The following is an 18,911-nucleotide window of genomic DNA, read 5'->3' as shown; positions in this document are numbered from 1 at the left end:
TCTCTAAGAGGACAAGGCAGCTGGCGAACATGTCAGGCAGGTGAAAGTCAATGTGGGCAGATACAAATGAGAACACATCGGAAAGAATAATCTGAACTACGTGTACGTGAAGTACATCTATTTCAGTATCCGTTCTTAAGCAGGAAAAGAATCTAAATGTTTTGGAATATGATGATGTTAGATCGCTGCGCGATAAGCGAGTTTGGGTCTGGACAGTACTGCAATTTTAAAGGAATACAGAAACGTTAGACCGCTGGCTTTTTGTTTGTTTGTTTGCTCCTTGGCATGGTTCAGTTTTGCTTGCCACATTTAGAAAGCCAAACATAGCAAAACACTAGCATCACAGGGACTGCATTTCTGTACAAAGAGCAAAATAAGCTTTACGGTTCGGAAAAGCAAAGGGATGGTATGCCAGGAAAAAAAAAAAAAACACTCGTTTTAATGAGTCCGTCAGCAGGGCTTCCTTATATCATCTATATAGATAAGTACTCATTCTGTGCCAGCTAAAAGTATTACTGCCCTTAGGGCTTTTTCTAATCAATTTTGGGCAGTCTGCCACTTTACGTGTAGGCAGCTTGTCTTTAATTAACCTCACCTTGACTGAAGTGACTTGGGGGCCTCCCACATCACAGCTCCTCGGAGGGAGCTGCTGGGGGCCATTCCCCAGAGCTTTACTCGCCCCACAGGGTAGTACACGTGGGACTGAAAGGGCAGCAAGCGCCAAGAAATCAATTAACAGCCAGAGCACGTCAATGCGCACAGCGCTTATGGTGCTTCCTTTAGAAAGCACATTAATAGGTGTGACAGCAAGTGAATTTTGCCCTGTGTTTTCCGGTGACTCTGAAGATGACAGCCCTAAAGCACAGTGCACTGGCAATGTAATCTCAAAGTGACAAAGGCATTCACAGAGAGTGTGAGAGCCCCCTCCAAACAGGTATGTCTGGAAAACACAACGTACTGCCAGCTTTGGAAAGTGCTGTACCAAGGGAATGTAGGATTTTGGTTTCGATGATTGCCTCACAAGCCTCTGCACTGTACAGAGAATTTGCCTCTTGGTTTTGGGGTCTGATTTCAGTTTTCCTTTTGTCTTCCCCTGCACTGATAATCCCAGTTCCTAATCATCTCCATAACAGGGTATTAGAGCGTTCTGGCCTTCTAATTAACTGGTAAAATTTAGTCTGGAGTACTCTGGCAAATGGTGTAATAGAATTCACAAACACACACCACAGACTCCAAGGGGAAGATGTCACCCGTTGCCGTCCTATGTAGTGGGAGGCTGTGACCATTTTCTTCTAATGCAATTTGTAAAAAATATGGTAATCTGCCTACTTATTTCTGCTTACAAAATCATCATTAAGTCAGACATTCTACTAATGTATTTGGTGTCAGGAAGATAAGTACCATTAGTGCCAGTAGACTAGTGAGGGAACAGAGACAGAGAAATGGAAATTAAGTTCATAAAGGAAGTGTGTGGCAGAGCAAGAACTTCAATCTCCATGTCTCCAGACCAGCGTCTTGATCACAAGATTAGCCTTTTTTTTTTTTTTAAACTTTCATCCCTCCACGTGAGACTGGAGTAAAAAGTGGTTTTAACTAGATATATGCTTTTGATGTTCTGTTTCTAGAGCGCTTTCGGCGCTCTTTTTCTATTACTCTTAAAATGCCAACATGCAGTACTGTACAGGTGGTCTAAAAACAGTGGTAGAAATGACCATGTTGAATCTCCACATGCTCAGAGCTACAGAAATTATCAGTGTTTCTGACACTGAAGAAACAAGACCGTTACTGTAGGCCTGGAGAAAAAGTGAGGAAGGAAAGGTTACTGGAGAGGCAGACAAGAAAGATGCTGCTTAGTGAAAGAATTTGACGCCTGTCTCAGCAGTAGGGTGAGAGCTGGGATCACACGCGTCACTATCTTTACACTAAGTTCTTTCTCATTACCTGAAAAAGCATTTTACGGTTTTGTCATAATGATATGTAGAAACTTAGAGTAAATAGGAGCCCAGGCACTGAAAAATTAAATATCACTACATAACCGTCTCTATCTCTATAGCTGCAGGAAGATTTTTGGTAGATCTTCCTTATGTAAAGACTTCTATCTAGAAAGACAGAGGCTGCCAAGCAAAAAAGTCCTAATTTAGGATTTACTACCTGGGGTCCTATCAAGGCTTAAGCCTGAAGCTCTCAACTTCAGATTGCTGTATTTGTTGTAGCTTTTGCTTTCTCTCAGAACTTCATGAAACTGCAGATGCTATTCTTTTTCATGCTGTTATTGACTTTGAGTGCCTGTTAACATAGCAGCTGAATGTTTGTTTATCTTAAAATAATCAGTGGTTTTCAACTGTAAACAGTGTCAGTGCTCTTCTTCTCATACCTTCAAAGCAATGAAGTTAAAGCAATAGCAAAGGCGTCTTTCAATGTCTTCTGACCGTTTAAGTATGAATAATTTTTGAACACGGGGCATTCAGCTGAACGTTCCCAGCAAAACTTGTAATGAATTCACAATTAACAAATTATTTAGGTTTCATATTCCTGCTTAGCATTAATACTTATTTCACAACTCATTTGTAGAAACAAACTTTGACCACTATTTGATCGCTATAAAATATTTTTGCTTTTTTTTTTAAAAAGCATATAGCTTACTCAGAACATGAACAGACTTCTTAGTGATCATTTTGACTTCCTTATTAAGGCAAAATCAAATTTGGGAAAATAAAACTGGGAGGAGTGGTTGATACAGCAGATAGTTGTGCTGCCATTCAGAGGGACCTCGCCGGGCTGGAGAGATGGGCCAACAGGAGCCTCATGAAGTTCAGCAAGGGGAAATGCCAAGTCCTACATCTGGGGAGGAATAATCTCATGCTCCAGCACAGGCTAGGGGCTGACCAGCTGGAAAAGTAGCTTTGCAGAAAAGGCCCCGAGTGTCCTGGTGGACAACAGGTTGAACATGAGCCAGCAACGTGCCCTCACAGCAAAGAAGGCTGTGAGAGACCATCCAGGGCTGAATTAGGAGGCTGAGGGAGGTGATCCTTCCCCTCTACTCAGCCCACGTGAGGCCACATCTAGAGTGCTGTGCTCAGCTGGAGTACTGGGTGAAACATGGGAACAGATTGTGCAGAGAGGTTGTAGAGTCTCCATCCTCAGAGATATTCAAAACCTGGCTAGACGTGGTCCTGGGCAACCTCCTCCAGGTGAGCCTGCTTGAGCAGAAGGGTTGGACCAGACAATCTCCAAAACTCCCTTCCAACCTCAGCAGCTCCATAAAATTCCGCTTCATGCATGTTAGATATGTCTCGTATATTTGGCTTCACCTTTTCTTGGAGGATGGAAAGGGATAGTACAAGAAGGAGGATATCAGTTTTGTGGATCAGTTTCAAAAATCTGCAAAATTGGTCAGTAAAGTTCTGTATTTACCGGTATAAATTTCTGCTCCAAGACAAGGTGAGTAATTGGATAGAAACACTAATTGCTACAGAAAAAGCCAAATTTCCTACAGGAACACCATAAAATGGCATTTTCAAAAGTAACAAGGACTTTTAGTCATCACGATGTTATGCTTATGTTTTTATCTAAACTTGTACATCAATTGCATTTAATAGAGGAATGGGGAGGACTTGGCATTAAAAAAAAAGTTCAAGGTGTCAATTCCAAACTGAAAGCTTGTTCTACATCAATACATAAAGCTATAAAAAGAGTTAATTTGGTACACAGTTATCCTTTCTATTCATCATGCTATTCTCATTATGTTCCACCCATTCTAAAAAATAAATTACCCTCTGAACCATCCCAAATTCCTAACCCACCCCTCAGAAAGTCATTCAAAGCCATCACTGTTCATCTAGGAAAGCTGGGGAACATATCTGATGGCAAATCCTGTGAACAACTCCCTTCCTTTTCTATCACATAAAGACCGTGTTTTAGCACAGGCGTTTCTATCTATTGCAAGATCCATGGTACCACCACTGAAAAAAAGTCATTGCTCAGTGGTGCTAATCTGATGGAATCGATGAAAACTGCACATGCAAATACCAAGAGTTCGTGCTCCACTGAAAGATAAAAGGCCAGTACCTGCAAGTCCAGGATTGCAAGTCCTTCTGTTAGACCATTCACAATGTCTATTATTTCGTTTGATTATTTGGAGGCTTTTACTAACACCAGGATTCTAAAGTCCTGCAAATAGAGAAAATATGTCTCAAGAGACGGGAAGCAGAGGAGGCAGTCAAATAGCTGGCTAACTCCTGCCATTGGGATAAGTAGAGGGGAAAAAACAACTCATAACTCAATGTAATGTAAGTATGCAATTTTTCTATTTAAAGTCCGTTGTCAGTGCAATTTCCATCCTCCACAGAACGTTACAAAAATCTATCCTCCTGCAGGAAAAGTATGATATATCCACCATCCCTTACTTAACTCTTTGCAAACAACTAGTTTGACTAGTTTCCACAAAGAAAGGCAGGTAGGGATGTTAGAGCACTGACACAGCATTACCATTTAAACAGCAGGAGCTGTTTTAAGGGTTTATTGCCTTCAGCTGCTTCTCTCTCCTCCCTGCCAGAGGCTGCAGCACCTTGCCTGTGGCGATAACTGAACACCCGTCTGTCTGTCCTCATGCGAAGGTTGGCAGGGTAATGCAAATTGCGGTGGTCGCAAGTTTAAGTAAATCATGTGACTACTCACAACGGGAGATATTACCTATTCTGCATAAATATTTAGATGCTAAAAGTCAAAATGATATGGCGGGCCTTCTGCATTTCCAAAACGAATGCTGAGCATCAGCAACTTAACTCCTCAAAGGGGAATAATGACAGTAAAACAATAGTTAGGTAAAAGTCTTTTATGGTATTATGTAATGTTTTCCGTGGTTTTCACTTTCAGATGTTTTGCATGCTACAAAGGACAAGAGAGCCAAGAAGTAATATGTCCATCCACTTAGGAAAAGGCTTGAGCGTTCTCAGAAGCAACTACAATTTTCAAGCCATTAAGCTTCCAGGAGAAGCAGTAAAAAAACTAGAAAAACAAAAAAAAAAAAAATCAAACACCCTTAAAGAGTCCTATATGCATATACAGCTGCTATCCACTACCTATCAATTTAGAACACTTTCAAAGGCCATTATAAGAGGACTGGGACTATGCCCAAAATACACATTGGTGCTTAAACTGTCAGATTATTTTTTGCTTTTTTCTTTGTAAGAAGACTACAGGCATTCAACTGATAGCAAAAATAATAAATTATTTGTTAATACCAGCAAGTATTTAATTGCTGAAGCAGTAACTGGTGTGTATGTTTCCAATTATTTTATTATCCTCTGTCTTCATTATTTAGTCCATCCTTCATCAGCAGGATGAGCCAGAGGAACACAGGACTGAAAGGAATCTCTTGAACTGCTGCTAAAACCAGCCTTCTCACTCTTGCAAGCCAATATATTATCCATCAAGTTCAGTTCCAAGAGTAGCCAGATTATTCTCTCCTTTCCTCTAAACACATATGTATTTATGTGAAAGCTGTTCAGCTTGGAAGTTCACTTTAAACTTCAGGCTTTCTTTTTTAACTGACTTGTTTTATACCTATTTGTTCTTACGTCAACGTCTTTTCTCACCTTATGATCTTCTCCCTGACTGTATGTTTGAAGAATAATCATACCCTAACAAAAAAGAAAAAAAAATGCTAAGGAGATAAACACACCGAGCTCTCACTTGAGAAAAAACACAACCAACCTATTTATTTGTAAATATATACATCCTTGTTTTTGCCCTAGGATGGCTGTGTAGATACCCAAAAAGCATCACAGAGAATAAGGAAAGAGGTAGTTATGTCCAAGAATTGCTTCAAAATTGAGTGCTGTTAGCAAGGAGAGTTCAATGTTGCAAAAGCGCTGATTTATAAGGTAGCTAGCGTATCAAATAAGATGAAAAATCTAAATACAAACCTTTTAAAAAGCACATTAATACTAGTCACATATTTAAAGTAACTTAAATCAGCAATCTTTTTCTGAAAATTTAATTACATTTTCTCTAAAACACAATTATTTTTTTCTCTTGCATCCATTACAAAAAAGTATCCAATACGGTTATTGTGTTTGAAAGTAAAGACTGCACTGCTACTACAGCAGTCCTTCTACAGTAGATCCATACACTCTTTTCTCTCATACCACAGTAAACATCCCCTTGTTTTCTACCCTGAGGCCAATTGCGCGATTAGCATTTTCTTAGCTAAGCAGCAGCATTGGACAGAAAACAAAACAAAACCCCAAAAAGGCACTCAGTTGAGTTAAAGGTGAATTTTATTGAAGCAATGGCCACATGGAAAGAACACCACTGCTTTCGAGGTCATGTTTCCAACCAAAACACTTTTATATAGTCAGGTTAGTAATTCTGAAATTACTGCAACAAATATTTATTTTTACCACTTTATAGATTTGGTGTGTCAGATGGTGGGCGGTAACTGCTGTTGGCAAGCTTCTGAAGGGAGACATTTTCACAGTACCAGCAATAACAGAACTATTAGGTGAAGGTAAGGAAGTATTGGTGCACCAGGTGAACCCAAGGCATAAGCCAAAGCGTAGGTAGTAAAGCTGCCTTCAAAGCCACTCAGACGAGAGTGGCTTACAAACACGAGAGTTCCTAAAGATCCCCTTCAGGATATATTTTTCGTTATCAAAGCAAAAGGATGGAGGGGGATAGCGAAAGGAAGATTAGAAGTTTGGAACATAATCTAGCCATATAGTCTCCCAATTATGCTTTGAGAAAAGAAGCAGGGTGGGGGGGAAGCACCTCTGTTCCCCGCCATGTACTAACGCTGGTTCTCTTCGGCCATTCCCTGAACCCCAAATCCAACTAGCCACATCTACACTGATGCTGTTTTTCTTTCGGAGCATGTTTAGCTTGCACAGATGGGTCTCCCTTCTGTGGAGAGGAAGAACACAGAAGGCACACACTGTTGCCAGTCTAGAACAGGTAGTTAAAATGCAGCCAGAGTGCACACCTAGGCCTGGGAACTCAGAAGCTCTCCCATTTTTGGTTATTTACTTGTTTTCTGCATATACACTCTACACAGTGACAATAGCTAGAGTCACTTTTTAAAGTCTCTGTGGTCTCCTTAGGCTTGGGCTGAAGGCCGGCTGACAGAAGACTAAAATTTGGTCCTAAGCTTGTAAACTTTTTGGGCAGGGGTTACATTTTCTGGGAAACATCCTAACAACTATGGCAAGTAAAAACAGAATCACAGAACCAGAAAGCAAAGTCGCACTGCTCTTTCTTGAAAGAGCACCACAATATGACAAGGAGCAGCAGTACTAGTTATAATTTCAGATTATTTTTTGACAGCAAATCACAGCTAGAGTGCTGTACATTACAAATGCAAATATATGAAATATAAAATGTTTACTATGCAAAATAATCCTGCTTCCAGTCAACATTCTTCTATGCCATTTACTGCAAGTGCCTTTTAAACCTTGATATATATGCTTTCCTCAGACAGTTTATGGCCATAAAGGCAAGTTCTGGCAATCTTAGCTATAGAACACAGTTTAGCAGAAGTTATTAAAATATTTTTACATTAATCTTTCAAGACAAACTTCCATCTGAAAAAAAATATATAGTAATGCATGAGGTGTCCATTACATTCAGAAGTACAATACTTGAGTTTTACTGAAATCAGCGAGCATGCAACTCCGACCTGAAAAAAGTCAATAAGCAACTGGTATTTAATACAGCCGGGGTATACGCTACTTACATACATTTATTCACAGTTTACAATGCTAAATAACCTACAGGGCTGAAATATGTGTATTATAAAAGAAGTCACAGATGTTTAAAGATAGTTGAGCAGACATTGTACAGAAGAGACTAAATCAGGTCAGCAGCAAACTCAATTTGAATTAAAAAAAAAAAAAAGTACCATTTCACCCATGTGCTTCCCATTGTTAAAAATCACAGCAGGAGAATGACTTGCACATATTTTTTATGCATATTTGAAACCCCTCTCCCCTAGCTCTCTTCTGGCATTCTTTTAAATGACATTAATTGAATTCAGATGTTAATTAGAAGAGTTGGAATTAAACATCTGAGATCTGGAGCAAGTCATGAATATTGAAGATATGGTTATGGTTTCAAAAGCAAGTAAAGGAAGACCTGAAGGTAGCCTCATGTTTGCTACCTACATTTCCAAGTGGCAGGTGCCTAAAAGATTCCTCCCTGCTCTCCCAGATGTCAGTTCTGTGATCTGAAAGTCCACATAGGGTGTTTCCAGTTAGAGCACATGGCGGTGGGGAGGGAAGGTACTTAAAACCATGTGGAAAATAATTAAAATAACTAAATAAAGTCCTTTGGCTTTGTCAACACAATACGGAAATATATATAAGAAGCAAAAAATGAAGAAGCCAAAAGCACAGTTACTGAACAGTTTACTCTCAGAGTGAGCTAACTTTTTCTGCTCTTCTTACCTCCAGGTTAATCTCAGTCCTGAATAAGGTTAATATTAAAGAAATGAGCATGATTTCCTCAGGGCTTCAATTAGGATAGATAGGAAAGAAAGAACATCATTATAAGTATGTATTCCAGAGAATGATTTAACACCATAAAACAGTACAGAGGAGATGAAAATAAAGGAGTGATGAAAAAATTAAAAGACTCCAGTTGGAAGGTGAGCTGGCTGTACAAGCAGGTGTATATATTTTACTAATATACAAATAAATTAAGATAGTGAAAGGCAGCATGGACTAAAAAGCTAAGAAGAAGAAGAAAGGCAAAAAAAAAAAAGGTGCTGCGTTCATAATAAAATAAGTAATTCTATGGCAGAAATGTATTATTTCTTGAAAACACTATTCTGTTGAAGAACCTGGAACAGAGCCTAAATCATCTGTGCAAAAGAGTTGTGCAAATGCGATGTGTGCAAACATAGAGAAGTGAGAGAGAAGGATGTAACTTCTTTATTCATTAGAACATGTAAATGACATATCTACTGGCAAACACTCTTTCCTTTTCTCTCAGAGGTTATTCTTAGGAAGCTGGCCTATAAATTGAGACTCTTCCTTTAGTGTCTCTACATGACTAAGTCAGTATGAGTAGCCTTTTCACTTAAGCACAGGCATCACTGAAGCGTGATGCTATAGTTCTTGCTGGTCTTAAACACAAACTTCCAACCACAGGCTTAAAAATCATAACTTAAGCCCTTTCTCCTGAAGTTTCAGCTCACTTAGGACCTTTGACTCTTGGAGTACTATCTCAAGACTTCCACAGATGCCATTGATCTCTACTACATTACCACACCCCAGATGTATCAAGCGTTAAAAAATTTTATGCAGCTGCAATATTTTATAGACCCTTGCCTTCTTATTTTCAATCTACCTTTAGCACAAAAATATAACCAACACTAAGTTTTTAGTCAAGTCAAAATAGAAAATATCGTTTCTGTTTTGAAATGATCTTACATTTTGGAATTGTCACTACAGAGAGGAATTACCTTGATTTTTAGCTTCTTCAACATGCAGAGAATAGCATGAAACATACAGAGTAGTCAGCTAAAGGAAAATTTGTGAAAGAAACTGTAAACACTTCAAAATAGTTTAAGCCTAAAGTCTAGTTATTCCAGTTACTACATTAAATTGTGTTTTTTAACGAATATCACAAGACCTGTCACAGGTTTGTCAAACTGTTTCCAAGTAATTTACAATCAATTTGTCACTTCTCATTATACTTCTGATCATCAGCTTTTTTAACATTTACAAGAGAATTAACTAGTTCACTGCTGTCAGAACATAAAATTCTTTCAGAACTACCGAGGGCTTCTTTCTTAGATTAGCCTACAAAGCTCGAAATAATACATGGAAAAAAATACATTGGTCAGTGTTACAATATATGTGAGTTACTCCTCCATATTAAGATTCCTTTGCACAACTGTGGAATATATTTAAAGACTGAGTGTTTCCATTGTCTCATCGAAGTCCTGACCAGCTGTGGAGGTACGAAGCCCACCCAGAGGGCCGTGAGGTACTTTCTTCCTCACCTGAAGGAGAAGAAAAACATACTTTTAAAGTAAGTTTATTAGAGTACACGTTGAATCATTTGGTTAAGTGACCTTGATTTTTTTTCCCCCACTGTCAGTTTTCAAATGCTGCCCTTCTAAACTTGCTGAAGGGGTAACACCACTCACAGTCAGGTTGTGAAAGTCACGTACATGCATTTTACCATCATGTACACCTTACTCTGGGTACTTAAAAGGGCTTCTTCAAATTTCCTTATCAGTTTTTCCCTGAACACTGACTGAATTTTTTCATTAACAGAACCAAAACAAACACCCCAATTCTATGGACTTAATATACATCTTACCTTTCCAAATGCAAACCCTTTCATGCAATGCATTACTTTGCTTTTAAGCACTAATAACTAGTGGAAAAATATCCCACATGAATAAGGATAGTGGCACTGTAGTTAATTTTTAAATAAAGTACAGCAGCTGCTAATGAAGTACAAGAAGTTACATGTTATTGAGAAGAGACAGACAATCACTTAAGTGTTTTAAGGGGACAAATCAGAAAAGAGGGTATCTCAAGAGGGGCCAGAACTCTATTATTCAAGTCAGCTCTTTCAGTTAATTTCTTGCAAAGGCTTAACTCTTCTCCTCTCCTGAGTCCCTATATTTATTAAACTAAAAGCATGTTCCATTGGAGTGATTTTCAAAGCTAACATACTGATATGAGATCGATATTAGATCTGCAATTCAGCCTTGTGAGGAGCACATTTAGCGTTTTTTCAAAATATCGGCCAAAAAAATCATCCATTTATAGGAACTTCTATATTCATGTCACTTTGACAGAAATCGCTAATTCTACTCAAAACATGAATCCATTAAATTTTAAAAATTTGCTGCCATTTTTCCAAAAAAAATATTTTATTTAAAAAAATCAAGTAAAAATGTATAGTTGTTTCAGAAAAAGTTATACTTTACCTTAATTTTATTTTTTACCTTCAGGTATTTGTTCCATTTTATGAAAGTATGGACACTAACTTCCTGGTTTATTGCTAGCTCATTAGCACTGAGAAAAAACAAAGTTGAATAACACAAATCTACACAGAATAAAGCACAAAACTTCAGCTGTCTTTTCTATGTTCACTTCTCTTTTTTTTTTTTTTTATGACAAAGTTTTGAACCAGCATACCTTGGGCAATGGCAACTAGCTTTCCTTTCTCTTCAGGGCTGAGCTGCAACATGGTATCTATTACTGGAAGAAGCCTCTCTCTCTCACTTCCAGATTTTAGAAATATAAATTGCAATAGAACATTCTTCAAGTATTCTAGGTTAGCCACAGACTTTTCTCTCTCTTGATTTCTTTCCAGTCTTCTTATTTCACTCTTGAGAAGCTGCAAATGCAGAAAAAAACATGTAGTATTCTTTGCTTCATATAACGGACAATTGAACAAAGACCTTTTGAAGAACAGAGCCGGTTAGGCAGCTTGCTTCTGAAAGACTAACGTGCACAGCAACGTACTTGGGATAGAAATCCAATGAAACCCAAAGAGGTGATAACATTGTCCAGAAATAATTTCTTATTGATTTAAAATAAGTTATTCTACTGAAGAGACAGAGTACTGACTACTCAATTTCAGAGATCAAGATTAAAAGTTCAACAGTGAAACCTTTGATCCAAGTTGCTTATTTAACAAAATTATCATTAATTAAGAAGCTAGTTGTATTAAAAGGTTAGCATGTTTAGCTAATAGGTTGCTTCAAAAACAGTCTCAGAAAGCTCAGGGAGGTACAACCTGTGTTTTCAAACTTCTTTTAACTTAAGACAGTTAAAACGGGTTACAGAAAGAGAAACCAGATACAATGTTTCTCTTGGAATGTGCTGTTTTTGTCTGAGCGAAAACAGTGAAAGGCACTTTATTAAATGTTAAAACCTCTAGTCTCTGGGGGTTTTAGCAGTAGTTATTAAACAGTCCCCTGACCCCCCAAAAAGCCTTAGAAACTGGAAACAAAAGGAGGCAGATTTTGGAAGCGCTTATTAGTCCTGCAGAATAAAGCAGAGACACATAAACATATACCAAATGGAGTTTTTTTTTTTTAAATCACTGAATTTTTAAATACTGGAATTTTCTGAAAGATATTTGGTATTAAACATTTGGTCTGTGACTCAGATTGTAGAAGTTAGAGCTGTTCTCACATTTCCTGTGTGTCTGCTAACCTTGATTTGTTCCATTAAGATTGCATTGGTTGCTTCTGATTCACGAAGTAATTCATTCAAGTGATCAGCACTTTTTGCTGTTGTGTTTAGCTTCTGAATCAGGTCATCCTTGGTGAGCTCCGTTTGCCACTGAGACGGCTCTGCAATTAATTGGAAAAGAAAACTGAGAAAGGATAAACCACTTACATTTACTTTATGACACTAAATTAACAGTAGGACTTTATTAATGTAGTTTTAGATTTATACAGGAAATGAAATCCATGCAAAGTCAGACTTCGAAATTAACAGCCATCATTTCTGCTGCTGCATGCTCACCTTGTTATCTACTTTTGTATACGTAAATGTTTTAGAAGCAGATCAGCAAATCAGTTCAAAGTAAGTCAGGATATATGGTTTTGTTTTAACACTCATTTCCAACCCATAGATAGGGGTATAGGGGTTGGAACACTTCTCCACAAGTGTTCAGTAGACTTTCTAAACCTGATTAGATGCTAACATATATTTTACTACTTTTTGGGACTCTTAAGACATCATTCTTCATGCTTGCTTTCATCTTCCTAGAAGGCCTATCAATGAATTTCTGTTCTACTCGGCCACATTAAGACAAACACACATTATATCCCATCATTAAATGAATCAGATCAACATGTAATTGTCTCAAGTACAGACTAGCCCAGAATACTGCAAGTCCTTTAACTATTCACTGACTTACTGACTCATCCATTCTTTTCCCTTTAGGAAGTCAACATACTTGGAATCTTCAAATCATAAAAATCTGTAGCAACATTTTATTGTTAGCCCTCCCTCAAGGACAAAAATCATATTGAAATTCAGGATACTGTATGCTCAGTGGCACTAAATAGGCTGGCATCTTGCACCTAAAAGCATGAACACGTAATTTTTTCAGATATTTCACGGGTACAAATTTCCGCAACCTACATAGGCAAGTGCTTTAGAAAGCCACATGTTCTATTTACCATGCTTTGCTTCCGGGGAATTTAGAAGTTGTTCCAAAGATGGTACATAGGTGCTGGCAGAAGAGACAGACTCCGTGTCAGTCGTTTCCATACCTTCTCCCTCTTCCCTAGCTACAGCATGCATATCAAGAACAGGAAGGTCAGTGTTTCGCCGTTCTCTTAAGTTCTTCGTTGCTGGATTTGAAACAGCTGGACCTGGAAGAGATCCACTGATGTTTGTTATCAGAATGAAATTGACTGGACTACTTCATAGGTGTCACTGTCTTAAATTATAAAGGGGTATATAAAACACAGTCTTTTAAAAGGCGGGGGAAGAAAGGTGAAGAAGAGGGAGTAAACAAGACACACACCCACCATTTACAATAAAAAACACAGCCTTTCCCCTCCAAATAACCACTTAAATCAAAGCCATTTTCTAAATCTACACCAGATCAGCCATGTTAACTTCACGCAACTCCGCCCACAGATGCGTTGCAGCTACGACAGAGCACCGAGTGTTTTTAATGCAAAATAGAATTAGCTGCTTTGAACCAGTCCTGCAGGTGGTGTAAATAAGCCTGTTTTATTATGTCGCATGTTCTCCTGCTGCTTCAGTGCAATCAGTTACTGCACAACAGTTAGAGGACAGTAATACATGGAAAGAGTAACTTCTTGAACTGCTACTGCTGCTTTGCAAACAAATGCCTGACCACATGCTAATTAGTTACTTTAAAAATAATAGTATAAATATAAAAACAAATAGAAAAAAAAAGTATAAAATTATATATGCTGTATATATTATCATATAAATATAAAAATATATAAAAATATAAACCTATATATAAAATATAAAATAGGAAAATATTTTTAAAAAGCACTTCAGCTTGACACTGTTAAATAAAAAAATTAAAAAAGTCAAAGAGCAAATGTACCAATAATAAACATATTGTTAAAACAACTACAAGGCAATCAAACTCTATTGAGAACTCAGCTGGGGTCCAGTGCACTCTCTAAAATCTGAGACAAACTGATAAGAGCACTGCAGCATTACAAGGTGATTTTCTTCCACCTGCCTCTCAATGCAGATACTGCAGAAAAAAAGAAGTGATGCTGATTCTAAAGTGACAGTAATAATAAAGACCCTTTCTTTACTTGAAATGGGTGGATTGATATGGTATGCTGCAAATTCTCCAGAAAAAGTTTCATATTAAACTAGAGACCCACGCACAGCAGTGAACTTTCGCATTCTGTCTCAAGTACACAAATTTGTATCCATCCCAAGACGACCTGGTTTTATTACTGAAAGTTACCTTTACTGTTTGGTTCACTCTTGAGTTGGAAGAACTGGGCTTCTACCCTGGACAGCTGTTGCTGAAGTGTCTCTACTGTCTTCCTGTGCTCCTCTTGCAGGTTTCTGACTTGATCTCTGAAATTGTTCCGGAGAGCTTCATTTTGGGCTGTCAGCTGACTCAAAGTCTGGGCATGCTCTGTTTTCATGACCATGTTCTCAGACTGTATTGTACAGAGCCTGAAAACAGTGCATACACAACATTAAAGTAGCCTTCATGTCTACAACAGTGTAACTTTTTCTCATTTAAATTTCTCTTTTCAAAAGGCAATTCTAAGGCTGAAAAAGTTATATTTATTCCTATCATATGAATGCAGTGGGCTAAATAAATACTTGGTTTCCGTTTCAGAACACAAAATGCAAAGATCTTTAGAAAAAAATTTAAGTATTGGAAACACTGTGGTTTACACATTCTTAAAATCTGAAACCGCAGCATGACTGTTTACCAGCGTTGTACAGGCCAGGTCACTTATCCTGCATTTTAATTCCTTTAACATTTATCTATCAAACATTTATGCAGGACTTTTGAAAATGTAATGTTCTAAGAAGCCAAGCTGGATTTTTTTAGCTTCAAAATCCAATGCAAAAGAGGGCAGAAGAGCATGCAAAAAACCACCCCATTCCACAGCAACTGAACCTGGTTTGGGGGTGCTTCAGAAGCAAGATAGTACTGTCAAGAGCAATTATCCAAGTGTATGTACGGAAAGACTAATGGTGGGAGTTACCCTTAAAAGCCTGCAAACTGAAATTCAACCTTAGCAACTGAAAGCTGGTCTCTGTGGGTATGCAGGTAACCTACAGTGTCACAGGCAGTTTCTAGACAACTGCAGAAGGACATCATTTAGTTGGTTACAGTGTATCAGCATGTGGATACAAGCAGCAGATAGAACAGTGCAAAGACAGAGACAATTAAGTCAAAAATTCCCAAGACTAAACTGTAATTTCCAACAACTGTCTCATGCGAGTTTCCTTGTAACCTAAAAAGAAAAGCGAAGGCAAGGAAAGGCTCTTTTCAGAGCTCTAGTATTAGGCACCCATGGGATTTTCAAGACGGGATACAAATGATACAGATTTCTTTCATTTTGAGAGAAACAACAAATCAGGATTGTGAAAAGCAGAGACTTCATTATCTTCTGTAAGACAGACATTTGGTGCACACAGGACTGCATAGTATATTGTTTGCTCTGCATATAACTAGGTTATTTTTCTAACAGGAAATGGTACATAAAATTTAGTTAAGCACTCTTAACACAAATGCAGTGATAAGCATCACATTTAATTTTTTAAATATGTTGAATTTAATAACTGTTTTTAATTTTTAAACCTGATAAATAGGAAAGTAGAAAGCTTGCAGAAACCTCAAACTCTCTGTTTTGCTGCAACACCGTTTTCATTGCTGAAACTTCTGAAGGCTGATGAAAAGTAGCAAACAATCCTTTTGGAAATTCCTTTAACTTTCTCAACAATTATGCCCTTTCCTTGGGAAGCATAGTCCAAGGCCAGCTGCAGGCCTAGGCCTTAGAAAGTTCCCACAAAACAAAATTTTCATATCTATTTATCCAACAGCCATACTTTTCCCGGAGTTCTGCCTCTTTTGCAACAGTCTCTTGCAGCATCTTATTGTGTCTTTCCAGCAGGGTGTCATGTTCAGACTGCAATGCTTGGAGCTCAGCTGTATTGGTCTGTAAATTATGCTGAGTGTCTTGTAGCTTAACTTTAAGTTGATCTATCATCATTTCCAAGTGTTCTCTACAAGGGGACAAATGAAAAGAACAGACGCTTAGAGAGAGCTGTACTGTTTCAGAACCTACATTACATCCAGAACATTTGGGGAGATGATCTGAATTAATCTGTGTTCCTTCCCACCTCCCCAAGCCATGCAGCAGTATAACCATGATAATCCAAGAACGTAACTGATTATGAAATTTCTGACTGAACTTCAGCACAGTTGCAAATAGATTGATTATATTCCATCTGAATGGCTGGAAACACAGCCAATGGGGCAGAAAGTGCGGCTACCGTAACTTTTAATTTGAAGAAGTTCACAGGAATAAAACAAAAAGAGTAATACACGGGATGTGGGAAAAATCAATTTCTGCTTGAAAGGGACGGAGGTTTTTTGTTTGTTTAATAAATACATCCGTTTGATGAGACTGAACACAGAAGACAGGAGGTGGTTGGAGGAGATTTTCAGTAAAGGAATAGAAGGCAACATTAATCCATAAAAATGGGTAAACATTGCTGGTGACAAATTAAAATCAGACTTTTTCCTCCTATTCCAAGTCAAATACATTCTTACTCTTCGCTTTCTGTGTTTTCATATGCAGTCATCTCCATCGTTTCCTAAACTATGTATCTAGTTAACCTTTAGAGTTGATACTTGGAAATCATTTCTCTGAAAATTGTTTGCCATTTGTTTATTGCTTGATTATCTGTCTACTTAGTTACCAAAGTGACCCTCTCTCACAACAGCTTAACAGCATCAAAACTTATTAAAATTCTGCAAAGAGGAGAGACAAAGAAATGCAGCTTTCGCAGTATGCTTGCTTCAGAGAAACGAGGAGGTAGATGGAAAAAACAAAAAACCCACCTAAGTCCTCTAACAAAACACAAGTCTCCCTCTTGTGGATTTTCAGCAGCAATTGTACATACTATTTTCAGATCCATGTCAGAAATGACATGTGACATCTTATGCATAAAGGCCCAGTTTGTCACCAAGGACAGCTATCAACAACTTACAAAACCAACTTATAGGAACTTACAGAAATAGATCTATTTGATATACTATTTGGACAGATTTTCTGAAGTGGCTCTCAATTTACATGGCTTACACCTATATGCAAATGATTTTCAGGGACTTTTTGGCAACGTGAACTTTCAAGTTTTCCCTCACATCACAACTGGTAAGATCCTATTATTTCATGAATCTGATGGAAAAGTCTAAATTGAGGACTGAAGTGGCAGCGAGAGCCTTATCTAAGCTAAACCATTCTTATTTCCTGTAAAAGTTCAAAAGGAGCTCAGCCGAAGAGTAGCAGCCTCTTAAATGGAAATGACTTTATGTCAGAAAAAAAATGACATCAAGTTTACACAGAAAGCAAGGATTAACTCCGCTCATTAAAAACTGTGAGAATTCTCCTAGCACCTTACTTCTCCTTTGTACTGTGACAATAACAGGTAATGTGCACAGAAATAAACCTGTTTGAAAAATCGATAAATAAATCAGAGAATCAGAAACTAACATAGTACCAGTTACATATTAAGATACGGTACAAATTGATGACCTTCTCTTTGGACAGCTAGAGCCACAATTAGAAACTCACTTTAGAGACGAGATAGCTCTTTTTTCCTATCAACTCAATTTTGCTTCCACAGTTCCTTTGGTTTGAATAAACTGCTTCCCTTCTGTCGTTTTACGTATTCAAACAAAAAGTTAAACAGTGGAACTTGCTTGTGCTTGCCAACATTAGTCTCTGATCAACAATACCCAGGTATCAGTATTTTCTGTATGTATGTACAATAATTTTGATTTTACCTTTCTTGCTTGGCTCCCTCAGTTTCTGTCTGAGAAGCAGATTTATTCTTTTGTTGTTTTAGAACGTTATGAACACGGACTTTGTAGCTCTCAAATTCGGAAGTAACAGTTGCTTGTTCTACCTATCACGTAAACAATAAACCTGTAATAAATTATGCTGCTGACTACTGCCCACTTATTTTCTCTAAAGTAAAACGCATCTTGCATAAAATATCCAATATATGAAGCACCAGTTGCATTTCCTTCTTTTGAATATGTAATTAAAATGATAACTATCATAACAGGACATGTTGCTTTAGTTTTTAATCAACGAGTACAATAAATCTTGAAAAGTAAATGTAAGAGAACACTAATATTCAACATACCAGTTATCAAAAAATTATCTTGCGAATTCAAAAGTTACATTCAACAGATATTCACAACCAAAAGACTCTTCTATCAAACAGCTTTAAAGGAAGACAAAGATGGAAAAATAAATAAATGGATAATCCTGTTTTCCTTTTAAACTATGCCGGTGTCAGAATTCTAAGATCTATGAAAGTTATTCACTCTTTTGAAGTGTTTGAGCCATTCTTGTATTAGTAACACAATGGAAGACATAATAAATATTCTAGTTGACCCTTGTGGGGGGTATTTGGTCCGTCTTTTCTTCTAAACTCACCTGAAAGATGAGTTTGTTTTTTGCAGACATACAGAAAGTTACCTCGCAAAAAGGTGGCTTCACCCTTGAGCATACAGTATACAGCAAAAATTATTCCCCTCTGAAAAATACCAACCTTCAACTACTCATGTTGTGCATTCTTCTAAGAAGCCACAGACACAGGTTTTCATTCTTGGCTCTTAGGAGAAGCTCATGGGAATCACATAGTTTCAAGAGAATTAATTACTCA

At 37.7% G+C, this 18,911-nt stretch overlaps 1 protein-coding gene across 1 annotated transcript in view; it reads right to left on the bottom strand.

Moving 5' to 3' along the window:
• Positions 1-6,263: 6,263 nt before the first annotated feature.
• GCC2 (GRIP and coiled-coil domain containing 2) overlaps positions 6,264-18,911 on the bottom strand; it is a 32,263-nt gene continuing 19,615 nt past the window's right edge. Inside the window, exons 17-23 of the mRNA XM_068925670.1 lie at positions 18,022-18,143; positions 16,059-16,235; positions 14,449-14,666; positions 13,160-13,354; positions 12,183-12,322; positions 11,157-11,358; positions 6,264-10,003 (exon numbers count right to left, since the gene is read on the bottom strand). Coding sequence (XP_068781771.1) covers positions 9,933-10,003; positions 11,157-11,358; positions 12,183-12,322; positions 13,160-13,354; positions 14,449-14,666; positions 16,059-16,235; positions 18,022-18,143 — 1,125 coding nt within the window. The 3' untranslated portion in view covers positions 6,264-9,932. The remainder of the gene's footprint in view (positions 10,004-11,156; positions 11,359-12,182; positions 12,323-13,159; positions 13,355-14,448; positions 14,667-16,058; positions 16,236-18,021; positions 18,144-18,911) is intronic.

The sequence above is a fragment of the Struthio camelus genome, chromosome 1 (assembly GCF_040807025.1).
Source record: "Struthio camelus isolate bStrCam1 chromosome 1, bStrCam1.hap1, whole genome shotgun sequence".
Classification (NCBI taxonomy): Eukaryota; Metazoa; Chordata; class Aves; order Struthioniformes; family Struthionidae; genus Struthio; species Struthio camelus.
Note: the sequence above shows the minus strand (reverse complement) of the source record. Positions and strands in the feature narration are given on the sequence as shown.